General features: G+C 39.8%; 1 protein-coding gene across 1 annotated transcript in view; it reads right to left on the reverse strand.

The window, feature by feature from the left end:
• Window positions 1-19,663, reverse strand: part of LOC144891628 (voltage-gated potassium channel subunit beta-3-like) — a 51,779-nt gene extending 32,116 nt beyond the window's left edge. The window contains 7 exon segments of the mRNA XM_078775273.1: window positions 15,526-15,620; window positions 15,814-15,934; window positions 16,122-16,187; window positions 18,628-18,815; window positions 18,973-19,011; window positions 19,234-19,336; window positions 19,595-19,663. Of these exon segments, the coding sequence (XP_078631399.1) occupies window positions 15,526-15,620; window positions 15,814-15,934; window positions 16,122-16,187; window positions 18,628-18,815; window positions 18,973-19,011; window positions 19,234-19,336; window positions 19,595-19,663 (681 nt within the window).
• Between the last annotated feature and the right edge of the window lie 351 nt (window positions 19,664-20,014).

Consider the following 20,014-nt stretch of genomic DNA (forward strand, 5'->3'; position numbering starts at 1 on the left):
AAATATTTTGTGATGGCCATATTGGCAATTTCGTGGCCATATTCGTGGCAACTCAGTTAGTGCCACTGCACCTTTAAAATGCATCCCTGCGTTCATTTTTCGATCGATTGAGTTGAAATTTTGAACAATCGGAGCTGGACTGTCGTTGTTAACGACTCTAGCACGCACTCGTCCAATCAGGATGGAGCGGTATGGTCCCCGGATTATCACTGCTCGCAGTTATAATTAATTTTACTTTTCTCTTGGTCATATAATTTTGAAGACATGCATGTCATGATAGAGGAAATGTTTGTTCTGTGAAACGGAATAAATGTTGTTTATTTGTGTGGGTGTGTATTTTTGTGTATTTGGATATATTTTCACGACTAATTCCAGTTATCGTCCGGCAAAATGTCTGCTCGTTCTTTTTCCTTTGAGTCGTAAATTCCTGTTGAACTCTCATTAAAATGCGGAATTAAGTACGCGGTGTGATGATAGAGATCCTTGATGACGAATCAGGAATAGTGAATGAGCAAACAAATATCACGGATGGTACGCCGGATAGGGAAAATGTAGATGAAACCCCTTTTTGCTCAGGTGCTGTGCAGCGCTGCACAAAGATCCATATGAGCGGGGCCTGGGTGCTGTGTAATTAGTACACAAAGAACCAATTACTAGGGTGCTGAATAAACACAAAGATCCATTTTTGGAGCTGGTCCTCCCGGTGCTGTGATTTATTCAAAGAACCAAATCTTGCAAGAATTAAGATATGATTTGTCGACATTATAAATACTTTAATATATGTAACGATTTTGTAACGATCATCCTGCAAAAGGTCTGCTCGTTCTTTTTCCTTTGAGTCGTAAATTCCTGTTGAATTCTCATTAAAATGCGGAATTAAGTACGCTGTGTGATGATGGAGATCCTTGATGACGAATCAGGAATAGGGAATGAGCAAACAAATATCACGGATGCTGCGGCTAGAGCAGTGGAAGCGATTTTTGAATTGTTCAATGATTATTCGATATTGTTATGACTTATTGTCAATAGGTATACTAAGTGGCCATGAGGTAGCCTGTTGCTATGTACAGTTTTATTCTATTGTTGATTATACCACATAGCTGTGGTGATAAAGGAAATGTTCGTTTAAATAGATGATTATGATAGGACCATGACTATAAAATCATGATGATTATTATGAATGATATCATAGGGTTCAAATGCAGAATGCTGCATGAACTTGAGAAAGAACTTTCAAGCCCTATGGGATAAATTGGGTATTACAAGCGATGGAGTTTCAAAATTTAGCATGATTGAAGGAATTTGACAGTCCCATTTCAGGAGTTTTACGAAATTTATATTGCCAAGAGATTTTGGGTACTATTAAAAGGAAAATGATGAGATATTTTTCCCAAAGAACTTTAATATCTGCCATCCATTTTGGCTGTCTCACGAATGAAGGATGAGTTGCCTTTAGTGGTTGCAAAGAAAATTTGTGGAGACCAGGCAAAATGGGAAAATATGTCAGATATGACCCTAGGACAGGACGGCGATTCATCAATTGACATGAGGTACGAATCCGAGGTGACGACCGATGAAATTCGATCTCAGTCAATGGATGGACCTGTCCTGACATCATTGGGGAAAGGGCTTATGCAAGGAGACATCCAAAATGATTAATTTGATTTATTGATGAATATTGATGAATTAATTGAAATTGAATAATTGATTGAATTGTTGATTGATTGAATCTGATTGATTGAATCTAATTGATTGAATTTAATTGAATAAATTTTACTGAATAAATTGAACTGAATAAATTGAATTGAGAATATTGATTGTTTGATTGATGAAAATGCGGTCTCAAGAAAGAAGCTTTGATATCTTTGCGTGATATTAACAATGTGGAGACAACCTGGGAATATTGAGCAAGGTGGTGAGTTTATATATAGATATATATGTGCGGTTACCATTGTGTGATTTCCCCTTCAACAGAGCGGACACCTGAGGATTCACCCATTTCATACTGACCCTCTGGCTCATATGCAAATACTGATCTGTGAGATTGGATTGTGCAAAAGCCACAGGTGAGAGAGATTCTCTGGAAATCACCGTTTGAACAGGTGGAGAGATCCTTCCTGGAGGTACGAGTGAAGCTTTAGAGGAACAAACTACAACACATCCAACGCTACTTTGATAAAAGGCAGAATGGGAAATGGAGCCTGCAAGAATACACAAGGACAACCAGAGATTCCACAAAAAGGTACTTGTACACATCATATGTACGACCGTTATGGTGCAGAAGCTATAAGGCAGGTCGAGAATTGGTATTTGTGGACAAAGGGACATGATGAGGAGTTTCCAAGAGATGGTACATTTGAGCGAAGTCGATTGGAAAGATTGGAACAAAGATTGAAAGCCAGGAAGAGACAGAATCTAACGGTAGACTGGCTTGCATTCCATCTTTGGGATGGTGAATCCAGACAACGGGAACAGCAAGAACGGATAACGGAACTAGAACTTAAAATAAAAAGGATACAGAATACAGTGGAGGAGACAAATGCACAACTGCCCTCGAAATTAGGAATGAAAGTGACAGTTGTCCCATCTGATTTCCAGTTGTCTCCCCAAAAAGGACGGTACAGAGAATTTTTTCGTGTTTCAGGAGATAACGAGAGATTGCAGTGGCAACTCAGGGATGTAGAGATGCAGCCCAGCAATACAAGTGCACAGGTGCACAGATCAGACAACGACAGAAACCGGTGTTTCGAGTGTGGAAAGATGGGACATTGGAGAAGAAGATGTCCGTATGTCAACAGGAAGACAAGGTCATGGGGCAAACCAAGATCAAGGGTACCAGTGCTTACCGGTACCTCAGACAATGATTAGGCCTTCATTGCTGCAAATCCCAAATGATGATTGGCCTCAACAGATTCGATTACTGGACAAACATGAACAACTGTCAATGATTCTTGTGTCTGAAAAGTTTTCAGAGCAAGAATGATTCATTTTTCTTTTTGCTTGTTAACAAATTAATAATTAATTGATCAAATGCCAAAATTGGATCTTCTATTTTGGGCACAGCAATTTTTAATTTACAAAGTTTGGAACAATTGCGTTGCAATTGTTGGCAAACCAAGTAACAAGAGTCACATGATGATCAGGTGGGAATTTCGGACTATTGTTCCGCACGATTGATAGGTCAATGGTCGACTGACATGCAAATGGGTGTGTAGTCAAAATTTGGATAGATTATTGTGAAGGCAGAAAGGGTAATTTCAATTTGACATCATAAGGGTTTTCTAAGAATGGACTTTTGGTTTATTTGTCTATAAGCATTTTGAATTTGATTGACAAATTTTATGAAATTGAAATAAAATTGACACCCATCTGATCTGTAAATAATGGTTCCAACGCAAACAAATATGCATAATGCATGTGTGTGTGTGTTTTTGTGTATCAATCTTACAAGATTGTTGACACCGACAGTGTGCCTGTCTGGAAATGGATAGTGATATGTGGATGGGATTGGGATATGTGGATGGGATTGAATATCCAGAGAATCCGTAAAATAAAATAGAAATATAATTTGATTATGAACATTATCTCTTTTGTCAAGGGAAATGGAATATAAAAAATTTGATGTGCTGGGTTATGAGCAGCCATTAATTAATAGTAAAATTGTGAGTAATTTTGGGATTCCATTTTTGATAGAATGTATATGAGAATAACATCTATTTATGGATATGAGCTTCATAAAAGGAAATGAGGAAGTACAAAATCATCCAAATTTGGGAGAGGTCTTACACTGACTTCCCAGAATACTCTGCTCATGGATTTTATATATATAAACTTGAATTTTATCAGCATATAAATTGTGCTGTATGTATGGATGTGTTTTAGGCATAGATGATATGGGAAAAGAGTAAAGAAAATTTTGCTGGTTTGAACTATTGTGGGTTTTTCAGTTCTGGAGTTTAAACAAAGACACTGGTTAACAGATGAGAAAGGATAGTAAATAAATTATTCTCTGCTGGGCAAATTAAGTACGATATTACTAAGACTTATGAGAGCTATTGTTCCGCCTTACAGCAGTGGAAAATTATGGGAAAAATTAGATCCAACATAATGAATCTATAAAAGAATGTGATAGGGATAATATCCTCAATTTGTACTAATTATTTGATTGTGGGTAAAGGAATTAAGTCATCGTAGTGGATTGTTAACAGCAGCCTGAAAATGTCCTGAGAGTGCATCCATGTAATCAGAAATCCCAGATTTGTTTTTACAAACAACATTTTGGTAGAGGTCTTGTGTGGAACACTTCCTTGGTAGATAAAAAACGGTACTGCATGCTGGCAGCCACTTTTGCGGCCAGTTAGGCCAAACAAATTGAGAGGAAATTGTAGTTAAATACGTAAGTTACACATGGCTATTTGTAAAAAAGGAAATTTGTTGAGATGGGAAACATTTTTTCGAAGGTTTATTAAGGTGTTATAATATGACATGTGGCAAGGCAAACTATTGGATAGGAAAATTAGATCTGGCTATAGGATAAATTTATTGACCCCTTGAAGTTAATCCTTCGAATCATTGTTTCACTGGCATTTTTTGTTCAAATTGGAAATAGTTTGGTAGAGCTTTGGTTAAAACCTTTGGTTGCGGTATCTTGGAACGAATTGATAAACCATAGGAGATTGATAAGAATAGAAACAAATATGGACCCAAAATAGAAAGTTGGATTCATGCCTCTCATTGCAAGCAAGCACATGGGGCTAAGGTGGACGATCCCACAGAAAATGAGGCTGCACCTAGCAGCCCAGCAGAACATTCAGTGGTAGAAAAATGATAGTCGTGATTTACAGTCATTTGAATTACATTTTAACACCCCTTGCATTGATAAACATTACATTTTCAACATGTGATATTCCTACTTGGAATAGTGACATTTATTTGCCTACATGACATACAATTACCTGCTGATATTAATACAACATGAGTGAAAAAATGTATCACAACTACACTCATGATCAGGGGATTGAGTTCAACCCCGCGAGATAGGGGGATCAGGGTAAGACAAATAATCTGATTATGTTACATATTAAGGGATTTTCTTTATTTACCTTTTAGGAAGCTTGTTAGTTTGGTATATAATGTTAAATGTCATCGACATATAACTATGTCATAGATATGAATATATACAAGGAGTAGCAGACTTGTTTGTTGGTTTAGTAGTTATATTGGCAATTGTTTTAGTGGTGGCTTGCTTGAAAGCCTTAGTGACGGTGTGTTTGAATAAGGTAACCAACAACACGATGATAACACATGAAGTGACAAATGAGGAAAGAAATGTGGAACCAGAAAAGGAAGACTTTTATGGCGACATAAACAGTAGAATTAAGATAATGGCATAACGACAATGTTATGAGTTGTGTCAATTACAATATCAATGAACTCATATCACCACGAGTGACACACTGTTAGGAAAAGAGGGAAAAGAAAAAGTGGAGAGGAATTATGGTAATAATACATTATGCTTAATTTGTTGGTTTGGGAAAATTGTTGTTGGGAATTAGGTATTCCCGTTTGTGATTGTAATCATATACAATGCTATTCTTAGTTTAGTAATAAAATACATACCTGATTGAATATTATTTGTGTGACGCATATAAATGAATATAACTTTTTGTGTTAAGGAAAAACAACAAATTGTTGAATGTGAAACTGTCGGAAGATATACATGATTATGCTGATTTCATGGTAAGATGTACCCTATCTGATTCAGTGTGTGCGGAAAGCAGATTCAGATATGACTGAGCATAAGGATAAGACGAGATCACATTTTGGAGGGATTGCTAACGGAATTTGGAAGAAGAAAGAAAGAAAATTTGTGGCTAAAAAATGAAGTTAATCGTGGCATACACCCTCTTTCTCAAAGAATGATGAAGACATTCTCCCGTGTAACTTGGAGATGAATGCTTACCTTCACCAAGGAAATTTATGTGACCATTTGCCTGGATCACACTGCAACATATGAAAGAAAGGCGATCACTTACTCTTGTTCGAAGACTTCGAACATTCACCACATCAGAAGTTGCAGGACAACGACATTTTACCTGCAACCTCTGTGAAATGCGGGGACATATGTTATTACTTCACCAACGTCCGGGGAACCAGCATGGAGCTGCAAAAAACGGCTGTGCCCTTGTCACAACAGCTGTGCACGATTCTGCTGGATTGCTCCTGGTAAGGACCATGAATGACCTGAACACCATGGTCCCAACATCATTGTGGATGCATCCGGCATCCCTGTTCCACATCTTGCTGGCCAATCAATGTCACACCAATACTTGCTGCCCACTCACAATAAGGGAGGAGGCAAGTCGACTACAACTGGGTGAAGGCCTTGTTCAGGAATTACTATGGTTTACAGCAAAAAGTGGCAAGAATGCTACAAGGAGAGCAGGGTCAGTCTATGACTCCGCAATGTTACCACAACAGCGAAATCCTACACGAAGTAGTGCAGGAGCTATGAAGACATTAGGAGAAAATGTTTCATACCTGGATTCAAACACAAGTGATCAGCCCTTCCTTTCAAACAAAGTCAACATTTGTGTGGAGGCAAACGTTTTTGCCAGATGGTGCAGATGCTTTACAAAACTTGAAAATGAAGTGAAATTGTTGTATCTTGGTGATGGTGAAGTGTTGTTTTGAAAATATATTTGTGATGCAAATGCAATAGATTGAACGATATGGAAGGAGTCAATGACCAACGAAATGTTTTGTGATTCTTGCAGGATGACGGTGTATGCCCAAGGGAATTTGATTACCAAAGTGATTGATTATTTACTTATACTTGTAATGATGTTTACTTGTAGTGATTGATTGTTTACTTATATTGATGTTTAGATTAATGGTTAATATAAACAAAAACAAAAAGATGAGGGAATTGTGGAAGTGTAATTCAGTGTAACTTATTAATTGGCACTGGTAACTTATTGGTTGACCTAGTAACAAAGCAGATGCATTTTACATGCAAACTCTGTGGGGGACGGGTTTGTAAATGAGTTAGGAATGTGTATGAACAATGTAATCTCTTGAAACACCTGGTCAAGGCCCCAGGCTAGAGCACCCCCCCCCCCTGCTGTGATTTCCATTTACACAGCAGGAGGGGAGCGAGCTGATGCCAGGACTCGGTGCGATGCATGACCTCGGGACATTAGCGGAGAGGAGATTAAGTCCAGCTTGGCGATATAAACGAGAGCAAACGTGGAGTGAGGAGGACTTGCTATCAGGAGCTCTGACCGACGGAACGGACGAGCATGGCGGAGGAACATCGGCCGAACGAGAAGGACCATGCGAAAAGAGTAAACCTGATCCATTATATTATGCGGTATTATTTGGTAAATGGAATGTAAAGTGAATAACCAGTTAATAAACCAGACCTTTTGTAAAACCTGTGTCCGACCACTGGCGTCTTGAGTCCCTTCAACACTTCCCTAACAGTACATTTGAGCGAAGTCGATTGGAAAGATTGGAACAAAGATTGAAAGCCAGGAAGAGACAGAATCTAACGGTAGACTGGCTTGCATTCCATCTTTGGGATGGTGAATCCAGACAACGGGAACAGCAAGAACGGATAACGGATCTAGAACTTAAAATAAAAAGGATACAGGATACAGTGGAGGAGACAAATGCACAACTGCCCTCGAAATTAGGAATGAAAGTGACAGTTGTCCCATCTGATTTCCAGTTGTCTCCCCAAAAAGGACGGTACAGAGAATTTTTTTGTGTTTCAGGAGATAACGAGAGATTGCAGTGGCAACTCAGGGATGTAGAGATGCAGCCCAGCAATACAAGTGCACAGGTGCACAGATCAGACAACGACAGAAACCGGTGTTTCAAGTGTGGAAAGATGGGACATTGGAGAAGAAGATGTCCGTATGTCAACAGGAAGACAAGTTAATAGGGTAAACCAAGATCAAGGGTACCAGTGCTGACCGATACCTCAGACAATGATTAGGCCTTTATTGCGACAAATCCCAAATGACGATTGGCCTCAACAAATTAGATTACTGGACAAACATGAATAACTGTCGATGATTCTTGGGTCTGAAAAGTTTTCGGAGCAAGAATTATTCATTTTTTTCTTTTGCTTGTAAGCAAATTAGTAATTAATTGATCACATGCCGAAATTGGATCTTTTATGTTGGGCACACAATTTTAAATTTACAAAGTTGGAACAATTGCTTTGCAAATTTTTGAAACCAAGTGACAAGGGTCACATGATGATCAGGTGGGAATTTCGGACTATTGTTTCGCATGATTGATAAGTCAGTGGTCGACTGACATGTAAATGGGTGTGTAGTCAAATTTGGATAAATTATTGTGGGAACTGAAAGGGTAATTTCAATGTGACATCATAGGGGTTTTCTAAGAATAAACTTTTTGGTCCATTTGTGTATTAGCATTTCTAAAATTGAAGGACAAATTTTATGAAATTGAAATAAAATTGACACCCATCTTGATCTGTAAATAATAGTTCCAACGCAAACAAATACGCATAATGCATGTGTGTGTGTATTTTTGTGTGTCAATGTTAGTGTTTTTTATTGTTTTGTGTATCAATCTTACAAGATTGTTGACACCGATAGTGTGCCTGTCTGGAAATGGATAGTTTTATGTGGATGGGATTGAATATGCAGAGAATCCATAAAATAAAATAGAAATATAATTTGATTATGAACATTATCTCTTTTGTCAAGGGAGATGGAATATAAAGATTTGATGTGCTGGGTTATGAGCAGCCATTAATTAATAGTAAAATTGTGAGTAATTTGGGGATTCCATTTTTGATAGAATTTATATGAGAATAACAGCTATTTATGGATATGAGCTTCATAAAAAGAAATGAGGGAGTACAAAATTAGCCAAATTTGGGAGAGGTCTTACACTGACTTCCCAGAATACTCTGCTCACGGATTTATATATATATATATATATATATATATATATATATATATATATATATATATATATATATATCTATCTATAATTCCAGCAATCTCTGTGTGTATGTTTGTATGTTTGTATGTTTGTATGTTTGTATGTTTGTATGTATGTTTGTCTGTGACCGCTGTTTCTCGACAACTACCGGTCCGATATACTTGAAACTTGCCAGGTATATTGCTGGGGACCCGAGGATGTGCCTTTTCAAGGTTTGAAATTAATCGGACAAGCAGTTACCGAGCTATGTCCAAAAAACGATTCAACCAATCAGAGAGCAGCGAGCTATCACGTGTGCCGAACGTGGCGAACAGACTCTGCCTCGGACGGCACATTTGAGAGCGTATTCATTTATTTCACGTTTGCAAACTATGTTGGCGCTATGTTGGCGTTAAACTATGTTTTAAAACTAATAAAAACTAATTTGCGATTCATCGTAACTGCGATATACGACCTTCCGGAGCTCCCGTGAGAGCGTGCGCCATTACGGATAGTAATTCAATTAAAAACATAAAAACATTGTCCCAATTCAGTCAGAGCGAAGGGCGTTGTTTTAAGCGAAGAGCGTTTTATTTTTCCCCTTAAATTCAGTCGCCGGACGGTGAAAGCTTTTTTTGGGGGGCAGCTACTGGCAGCGACGTACGGCCAATCACAGGACACGTTGTTGTGTCGACGTGCCGTGTTGTTTTCCCTCGCGGTTTGGAATGTTTTTCCTTTTCATTTCTTTTCTCTTCCTTACGGAAGTACGGGCATTTCCTTAAATTTGCGATTCTTTCGCTTTCCTGCGCGTTTGGGCACGCTATGGCGATTTCTTTACCAAACTCCGAAGCCGTTCGCTTTGGACCAAACCATTTCATGTAAATAGAGGGGGGGGATTGTCACCGTACTCGCAAGCCGTTCGCTTTGGACCAAACCATTTCATGTAAATAGAGGGGGGGGGGATATAATTTTAGATATAGATATAGTACGGGCATGCCCTAGTATATATAAACTTGAATTTTATCAGCATATAAATTGTGCTGTATGTATGGATGTGTATTAGGCATAGATGATATGGGAAAATAGTAAAGAAAATCTTGCTGATTTGAACTATTGTGAGTTTTAAAACGGAATGCATTGTGAATCTTAAACCAAGGGGCAGACATGAACGCGCTGTTACGTTATTTATACTCAGAACGCGATGTCACGTGTACCTGCAACATATTTGTTAAACTCGCACACCTATATTGGCATACTGGTGTCAGTAGTACTCACTGGGTGCATAGAAATGGATGAGCAACAGTTAAGGGGGTTTAAAATAAAAACACTTACTTGGATATTTTCTACAAAAGTATGGGTTTCAATAAGTGGTAGCTGTACACATGGGATTCATCAAATTAAGTTTTGGAGTTCAAACAAAGTCACTGGTTAACAGATGGGAATGGATAGTAAATAAATTCTTCGATGCTGGGTAAATGAAGTGAGATATTACAAAGACTTATTAGAGCTATTGTTCTTCCTTGCAGCAGTGGGAGAAAATTTAGATCCAACATAATGAATCTATAAATGAATGTGATAGGGATAATATCCTCAATTTGTACTAATTATTTGATTGTGGGTAAAGGAATTAATTTATCGTAGTGGATTGTTAACAAGCAGCCTGAAATGTCCTGAGAGTGTGCATCCATGTAATCAGAAATCCCAGATTTGTTTTTTACAAACAACATTTTGGTAGAGGTCTTATGTGGATGAATACTTGCTTGGTAGATAAAAACGGTACTGCATGTTGGCAGCCACTTCGGTGGCCATTTAGGCCGAACAAATAGGGAGAAACTGTAATTGAATATGTAATTTACAGATGAGTATTTGGGAAGTAAAAAGGGAATTTATTGATTTGGGAGACATTTTTCGAAGGTTTATTAAAGTGTTGCAATATGACATTTGGCAAGGAAAATTATTGGATGGGAAAATTAGATCTGTTTATAAAATGAGTTTGTTGACCCATTGAAGTTAATTCTTTGAATTGTTGTTTAATTAGCATTTTGAGTTCAAATTGGAAATAGTTTGGTAGAGCTTTGGTTAAAACCTTTGGTTGCAGTGTTTTGGAACAAATTGATAAACCGTAGGAGGTTGATAAGAATAGAAACAAATATGGACCTAAAATAGAAAGATTGTTATGATGATATGAATAATACCGAGATTAAAAGAATGAATCAAGTGATGTTGCAAATGAATAGTGAATACAGTAGAATTTAGATAATGGCATAACGACAATGTTATGAGTTGTGTCAATTACAATATCAGTGAACTCATATCACCACGAGTGACACACTGTTAGGGGAAAAAAAAAGAGGGAAAAGAAAAAGTGGAGAGGAATTATGGTAATAATACGTTATGCTTAATTTGTTGGTTTGGGAAAATTGTTGTTGGGAATTAGGTATTCCCGTTTGTGATTGTAATCATATACAATTTATTTTCTTAGAGTAGTGCTAAAATACCTGCATGAGTTAATTTTTGAACTATATTAACCTGAAAGCAATTGTGGATGCTATTCTTAGTTTAGTAATAAAATACATACCTGATTGAATATTATTTGTGTGACGCATATAAATGAATATAACTTTTTGAATGTGTTAAGGAAAAACAACAAATTGTTGAATGTGAAACTGTCGGAAGATATACATGATTATGCTGATTTCATGGTAAGATGTACCCTATCTGATTCAGTGTGTGCGGAAAGCAGATTCAGATGTGACTGAGCATAAGGATAAGACGAGATCACATTTTGAAGGGAGTGCTAACGGAATTGGGAAGAAGTTCGAGAAAGAAAATTTGTGGCTAAAAATGAAGTTAATCATGGCATACACCCTCTTTCTCAAAGAATGATGAAGACATTCTCCCGTGTAACTTGGAGATGAATGCTTACCTTCACCAAGGAAATTTATGTGACCATTTGCCTGGATCACACTGCAACATATGAAAGAAAGGCGATCACTTACTCTTGTTCGAAGGCTTCGAACATTCATCACATCAGAAGTTGCAGGACAACGACATTTTACCTGCAACCTCTGTGAAATGCGGGGACATATGTTATTACTTCACCAACGTCCGGGGAACCAGCATGGAGCTGCAAACCAATGGCTGTGCCTTTTCACAACAGCTGTGCGCGATTCTGCGGGCCACTCCTGGTATGGACCATGGATGACCTGAACACCATGGTCCCAACATCATTGTGGATGCATCCGGCATCCCTGTTCCACATCTTGCTGGCCAATCAACGTCACACCAATACTTGCTGCCCACTCACAATGAGGGAGGAGGCAAGTCGACTACAACTGGGTGAAGGCCTTGTTCAGGAATTACAATGGTTTACAAAAAAAAGTGGCAAGAATGCTACAAGGAGAGCAGGGTCAGTCTATGACTCCACAATGTTACCACAACAGCGAAATCCTACACGAAGTAGTGCAGGAGCTATGAAGACATTAGGAGAAAATGTTTTATACCTGAATTCAAACACAAGTGATCAGCCCTTCCTTTCAAACAAAATCAACATTTGTGTGGAGGCAAACGTTTTTGCCAGATGGTGCAGATGCTTTACAAAACTTGAAAATGAAGTGAAATTGTTGTATCTTGGTGATGGTGAAGTGTTGTTTTGAAAATATATTTGTGATGCAAATGCAATAGATTGAACAATATGGAAGGAGTCAATGGCCAACGAAATGTTTTGTGATTCTTGCAGGATGACGGTGTATGCCTAAGGGAATTTGATTACCAAAGTTATGATTATTTACTTATACTCGTAATGATGTTTACTTGCAGTGATTGATTATTTACTTATACTTGTAATGATGTTTACTTGTAGTCATTGACTGTTTACTTATATTGATGTTTAGATTAATGGTTAATATAAACAAAAACAAAAAGATGAGGGAATTGTGGAAGTGTAACTCAGTGTAACTTATTGATTAAAGACTGGTAACGATTTCGTAAATGGATGCCAAGAATGTGCACGCACATGGTAATCTCTTGTCCACCTGGTCACAGCCCCTGGCTGGAGCACCCCCCTATCGTTTGGTAAACGGAACTCACAGCAGGAGGGGAGCGAGCTGATGCCAGGACTTGGTGCATGCATGACCTCGGGGCATTAGCGGAGAAAGGATTAACATTCAGCGGACAGGGGATTAACTCCAGTTTGTCCATATAAATCCGAGCAAACGTTGAGTCAAGGAGACTTGTGACCAGAAGCTCTGACCGACGGAACGGACGAGCACTCATCATCAGACCCTCTGCCCGACGGGAGTGGCGGAGGAACATCGGCCGAACGAGAAGGACCATGCGAAAAGAGTTAACCTGGTCCATTGAATTAAGCGGTATTATTTGGTAATGGAATGAAGTGAATAACCAGTTAATAAACCAGACCTTTTGTAAAACCTGTGTCCGGTCATTGGAGTCTTGAGTCTCAGCAACCAATTCCCTGACAACAGCAAGCAATGTTGTGTGGGAATCGTGGTCACAGAAGACCCCCTCCCAAGAACGCAAGCAACGTTGTGTGGGAATCGTGGTCAGAGATGATCCCCTCCCAAGACCGCAAGCAATGTTGTGTGGGAATCATGGTCACAGACGACCCCCTCCCAAGACCGCAAGCAACGTTGTGTGGGAATCATGGTCACAGATGACCCCCTCCCAAGACCGCAAGCAATGTTGTGTGGGAATCGTGGTCACAGATGACCCCCTCCCAAGAACGCAAGCAACGTTGTGTGGGAATCGTGGTCAGAGATGACCCCCTCCCAAGACCGCAAGCAATGTTGTGTGGCAATCGTACATGCCGAGGTCATTCTCCTCGAACATGGCCGTCGAAGGCTGATTTTGACATGTAACACCGCAAGTCGAGTTTGTGCATGATGTAGCAAGCGTGTCTACCCATGTTCGTTGTCAGGATTACAATGAACCCAATTTAATCCTCCAGGGACTACCAATCACCGAAACATTTTCGCAGGATGGATAGCAGGCAGATACACACAGGACTTAGGGGGGAAATAAAAACTTAGCACAAGACAGCACAAACGAAAATTGCGGACACAATGAACGAGACTCTAGAGAGTTCATGCGACACATTAACCCATGCAGTCTTGAGAAACTGAGAAACAAGGACATGTATGAGTTCTGCAAGCGGCAAATTTGATTGGTTGTGATGTGATGACCTAAAAAGCAGTAATATTTTCTCAAAATACTGCTGAACAGTACTTAGACAAATGAACAGCTTTTCACTTCATGGGGTGATAAATAGCTACACTTTACAGACAGTGAAACTCAAACCCCGGAAGGGACCATGTACACTAAAACCGGACGAGATAGAAAATGATTAGGCAGGCATGAAACTGCCACGTCTCCAAAGTAGCAGCGGCGAGCGAACAGCAGGATATGCCTTGAGTTTTGCCAGCCACGCATACGACAGGAGAGCATCTCTCCTTCAGACTGTCTCACTCTGTGCTTCTCAGACTCAGCAGCGAGAGAGCACGCCACCTCATGCACCTCTTGCACCCCTGAAGGGATCCACGACATCCCTCCTTCCCGATCATGGGCTGCCTCACACCTCGTGACAGCATCGCGATCCAATCAGTGGAGTCGATCCTGACCCTATTGGTGCCGTGGACATTGAGTAGTGCAGTCCAATTGTGTGCCTCCTTTCTCGTTGCTAATCAAGAGTACTGAAGGTTAAAAACCGTCTTGCAGTGGCAGACAAAAAACAGGACGACTGTCCCTATCCACATGTCCTTAATACAAGGAGAAAAGTCCTATACTCTATGGGAATAAAAACGGTGGTCTATATCTCAATTCAAATAATGACCCGACCTTCCACACTATATGCGCAAGGTGTGTGAAGGGAATAAATTGGGGAGAAAATATTGCAGAAAAATAATGGAAGAGGGATGGACAAGGAAAAAAGATGCAGGATGTTAGGAGAAGATAGCTGTAAAAGGCAAGGTGGGAAGGTGGAGGTGTGGAAGCATGCGAGATGGGGGAAGGAGGGCAAGGCGGGGGAGACTAAAATCACGCCGATGGCAATAATGTTGTGTATTTGCTCCTGTGTGAAATAAATTGAGATATTTCTCAAATAAATATTATTAATACAATGGATTAATATTTAATAAGGATTCCCCTTTTGGGAAAAGTAGGTGACCCAACCACCCTGTATGACCTCATTGGTCCTGATCACATGTTCCTGAATGTCTGCAGCAAAAGTCCCTCTGATTGATGGTTGTTAGCACTGTACATTCAATGAAATGAAAGAGGAGGATATATATATATATATATATATATATATATATATATATATATATATATATATATATAGAAGGGTGACAGCTCGTCCCACCTTTCATGCCAGGGGCATTTGCCCCACCTTACTCTGAGCAAGAAAGAGCAGGAATACAAAGCCCTCTTTATCATTCATTTGTGCTTTTGGGTGGAATGGATATATTCATGGGGTTCCAAAGATGATTGCTCTCTTAAGGTTTTGGGTAAAGCAAAATAAAAACCAAAGGTTGTCCTCGGACGCACCTTGAGAGAAGCCCGGGAGTCTTCCGGTATGCGATGATCATATTTCCCTGTCAATAACCCACAGGCTAGTGGGGACCACGTGATGGCCCCGATGCCTGCACCAGGAAGTAAACAACCCTTTTCTCATTACCCAGGCAAGACTCGGTTCAAAAGGTACAATAAAGATTTAAATCAGTGCCATGAATACAAAAGAATCCCTTCATCAAGTTTACATTTTCAGTGTGCTTCTTTCCCTGATATCGTTTCTATTTTTCTTTCAACATGGCAGTCAGGCAAGTGTGACCTCACCGATTTTGTGGTAAAGTTCAGGCAGCTGCAACTCGACTTTGTCTCGATGGAATAGGTTGTACTCTGCTTGCTCGCACACAGGCGGGATCAGGCTGAACTGCTGTGCAACTGAGTAGGCCTCCTGCAAACAGCCAAGAAATCAAATCTGGGCACGTACGCACCACCTTGTGTGGCACACATCTGAGGAGGGAAGCGTTGCCGAGGACGGGACCTGCATTATGGAGTACAATTGAGGAAGTTATTTACAAAAAGAAAAAGTTGATGTGTGACAAACAAGTGTAAATATTTAACAATTTTTATCTAAGTACATCTGATGTGTTTTCTTCTCTCCTTCCCTTTGCCTCAGATGGATTGGCTCTAACAGAAGGCACGGCCTATAAACTCAACCTTTCCATCAACAAATGTAATAAAAGCAAATTATGGTCCGAAGCATGAAACCAAGAAGCTCCTCTGTATCCACCATGTCTTCCAAGAAAGACTGAATTATAAATCCACAACTAACGCAAAACAAGTCAGACTCTCCAGGGATGACTTTTCAACTTGAATGCAGCCGGTTCTGTCGGATCTCGGAAGTATAAGGAGAATCGAACTCGGCTATGACTGAGATGGGAGGCCCGGGTGTTGTCGTCAAATGCAGGATAGCTCAATTCGTAACCTGCTTATGTTGAGCTGTCTGATCTTGATTTTGAGGTTTGTGTGTTTGTGTGTGTGTGTGTGTGTGTGTGTGTGTGTGTGTGTGTGTATGTGTGTGTGTGTGTGTATATGTTTATATATTTCATATATATATATATATATATATATATATATATATATATATATATATATATATATATATATATATATATATATATATATATATATATATACTGTATATATATATATATATATATATATATATATATATATATATATATATATATATATATATATATATATATATATATACAGACTTGGCATTTAATATGGAATTTTTTTTTCTTCTTGACTTGGGTTTAATTTCTGAACTCAGTATATCAATCTGGTGAGTTTCTTTTACGCTTCGGTGGTTTCTTTGTTGAAAGAACCATGTCACTGATTGTCTTTCGCAGCAAGAAGTCAATACAGGATTATATCACAGGTGGCGTGACAAAATGTACGGACAGGTACATTTGACGATTGGCTTCACAATCGGGTAAAAAAGGGTTGTTGTGTTCTGTATTAACGGAAAACAACTGCTGCACGTCTACAAAAGTTATTGCCGTTTCCCCTGGAGATGGTCCGTCAACTCAACAATGCTGTTTGTCATGGAGTGGTGGCTTTACGAAATTACGGCATGAAACAGCGTGCTATTGCTTGGGAGTATGGCATCAATCAAGGTCAGGTGTCAAAGATCCTGAAACGAAATGCTCAGAGGGGTGTCCCTACTCCAATACCGAGGCCAGGACGTCCCCGCAGAAGCACAAGGAGGGATGATCGCCATCTGCACCGGTTAGTCCGCAATGGCCGTACCAAGTCAGCTAATCGGCTTGGGGCTGAGTGGCAGCAACTGACAAATGTGCCTGTATCCAGAAGGCTAGTCAACCAACGACTGGTTCAAGCAGGCTATCGTGCCAGGCGTCGCCTGAGAAGCCACGTCTGACCAGACAACACCGCCAGCGCCGATTGCAGTGGGCCAGAGAGCACCGTCAATGGCAGCCAGGACACTGGAATCACGTGATCTTCAGCGACGAGTCTAGATTTCTGGTCTATCGTCAAGATGGCCGCGTCCGAGTGCGCAGACAAGTGCATGAAGCCTACAACGAAGATTGTATAGTGCCAAGAGTCAAAGCTGGAGGTGGTGGGGTGACTGTTGGGCTGCTTTTCATGCAGGGGGCAAAACTGACCTGGTTGTTCTGAATGGAAACCTGAACCAGTTCAAGTACAGGGCCATTCTGGACGAAACATTGCTTCCATTTGCTCGTGCAGCCTTTCGAGGAAACTTTGTCTTCCAAGATGACAATGCACGGCCTCATCGTGCTCGCATGATCCAACACTTTCTTGCTGACCGTGGTGTAGAGCATATGGAGTGGCCTGCCATGTCCCCGGATATGAATCCGATAGAGAACTTGTGGGCAGAATTAACGCGTCAAATCGACAACTTGGACCAGCATCCTGCTTCTGTGCGTGAATTGCAGCAGGCTATTGTAACTGCATGGCAAGCGATTACTGTCCAAACCTTGGCAAATCTCGTGAACAGCATGCCTCAACGTGTACGTGCCCTCCTGAATGCTCGTGGGGGTTACACGAAGTACTGAACTGTAATTTTACTGTCCGTAATCCCAGTCGTAATTTAACTTTTGTTTTTGTTAAAAAAAATTTGGGCTAATGTGCAAAATAAAGAGATACTTCTGGAAAACGCAGAGAAGTTTAACACAGTACTGTCCGTGAATTGAGTTCGATATCAGTTTACATCACTTTCAAGGATCAATTTATTTGCTTTGAAATGTCAAATGTGGTTTTTGTTTCTTTGAAAGGTCACATTAACAAAATCTAGAATAATTTCAAGATAATTCCAATGAACTTTTGGTTCTAAGTCATCTTGAAAAAAGTAAGTTCACCCCCACAAAAAAAATATTCCATATTAAATGCCAAGTCTGTATATATATATTTGATATCGATATATATATTTGATATCGATATATATATATATATATGTACATATATGGGTAAGTACACGATGTGTTCAAACCTCTTGTTTTATTTTACCTCTTTTTTCCCAAAGATTTTAAAATGTTACGCGCTGCTTCCTTGCTTGACGTTCACTATTTATTAAAGGATAGAGCACTGACAAATAACCATAGGTTGGTAATGACAACGCAGGCTTTCTTCTCCCGATGGTCTCCTTCTGCGTCGAGGGTCCTTCATGTTCCTTGTTAGTCCCAGGATTAGAGTGAAGGAAGAGTGTTTCCAGGTCTCCACGACCTCCATCTCCACGACATCCATAAAGTTACGACATTCGACATGGATACCGTAGGGAAGGTGTTCTTTCAATTATACAGAAATTCATAATGTTTCATACATACTCCATCAATACACTTCAATATGAGCTCTGATTGTCGCTCGCAGGACCCCAACGCGGTGCACAACTCGGTGTCGGGAGAGACAAACGGACAAACAGATAGACGGGGCTGAAAACATAACCTCCATCCACCTTTTGTGGCAGGGCAACAATTCGGTGAACTGCAACGTATTTTGAATGTTTACAAAATGTTTAATTACGACAACGTGATTGAAAACAAATGCAGATCTACCTGTAAATCTGAAAACAAAAGGTTGACGTCTTGACGTTCCTGAGCTATTGTAGACGTTTCGTGGACCTTTTTTGTCGCTCAATTGATAAGAATATCTGTAAACAATCATTGATGCAAACGATCACGTGTAACCTTCGTGTTTAATCTGAACCGTTCAAAATACGTCGCAAGCGCCCTGAGGCCATTGGTGAACAAAGACCGTCACAGGTGGAACCGGTAAAAATAGACGCGAATCGATTAATTGACGGAAACACCTATTGATGACGTCACAAGGTGATTTCAGGCACAGGAGGCCACGTCAAATGGTCGATCACGAAGTAAGACTACTTTAACCATCAAATATTCACGACTTTAACAATAGTTCTGTAATTCAAGGCCACAGGTGTATTTTTTAATCAGATTTGTTTGCATTGGTAACCTGCATTCGTGTACAGGTAAACAGGTTATGGGCACTCATTCACAATTGTTGACAATTCATTAATTCCACTTTAACAATGTCAGGTGCACGATACCAGGTCCAAATGTTGAGAGTTCATGCAAAACTCTTTAATCGATACTTGATGTAACTGCTCAGTGAGCATCGCATTTGGTATTCGAACGAATTAAAAAAAATGAATGAAGAATTACATAAAGTGAGAGATAAGTCGGATATTATTAAATACTTTGTGGAAGAATAATGAAATTCCGCCCATTCACGTCCTCGATCAGATCGGTTGCTTTATGTGTTTGTTGGGATCAGTGAAACTAGAGGGAGAGGGAGAGGGGAGAGGGGAGGGGGAAGGGGGAAGGTGGGTGAGGGGAGGGGGAGGAGGGAGGGAGGAGAGGCGGTGGGAAGAGATGTGGTTATTCCAGAAAAGAATCAAAAATTCTGGGTTGTTTATCCGCATTTATATCAACACCAGCACACCAGGATGGCCTCCATCCATTGAAGT

Source organism: Myxine glutinosa, chromosome 4 (assembly GCF_964187855.1).
Source record: "Myxine glutinosa chromosome 4, kmMyxGlut1.1, whole genome shotgun sequence".
Lineage (NCBI taxonomy): Eukaryota > Metazoa > Chordata > Myxini > Myxiniformes > Myxinidae > Myxine > Myxine glutinosa.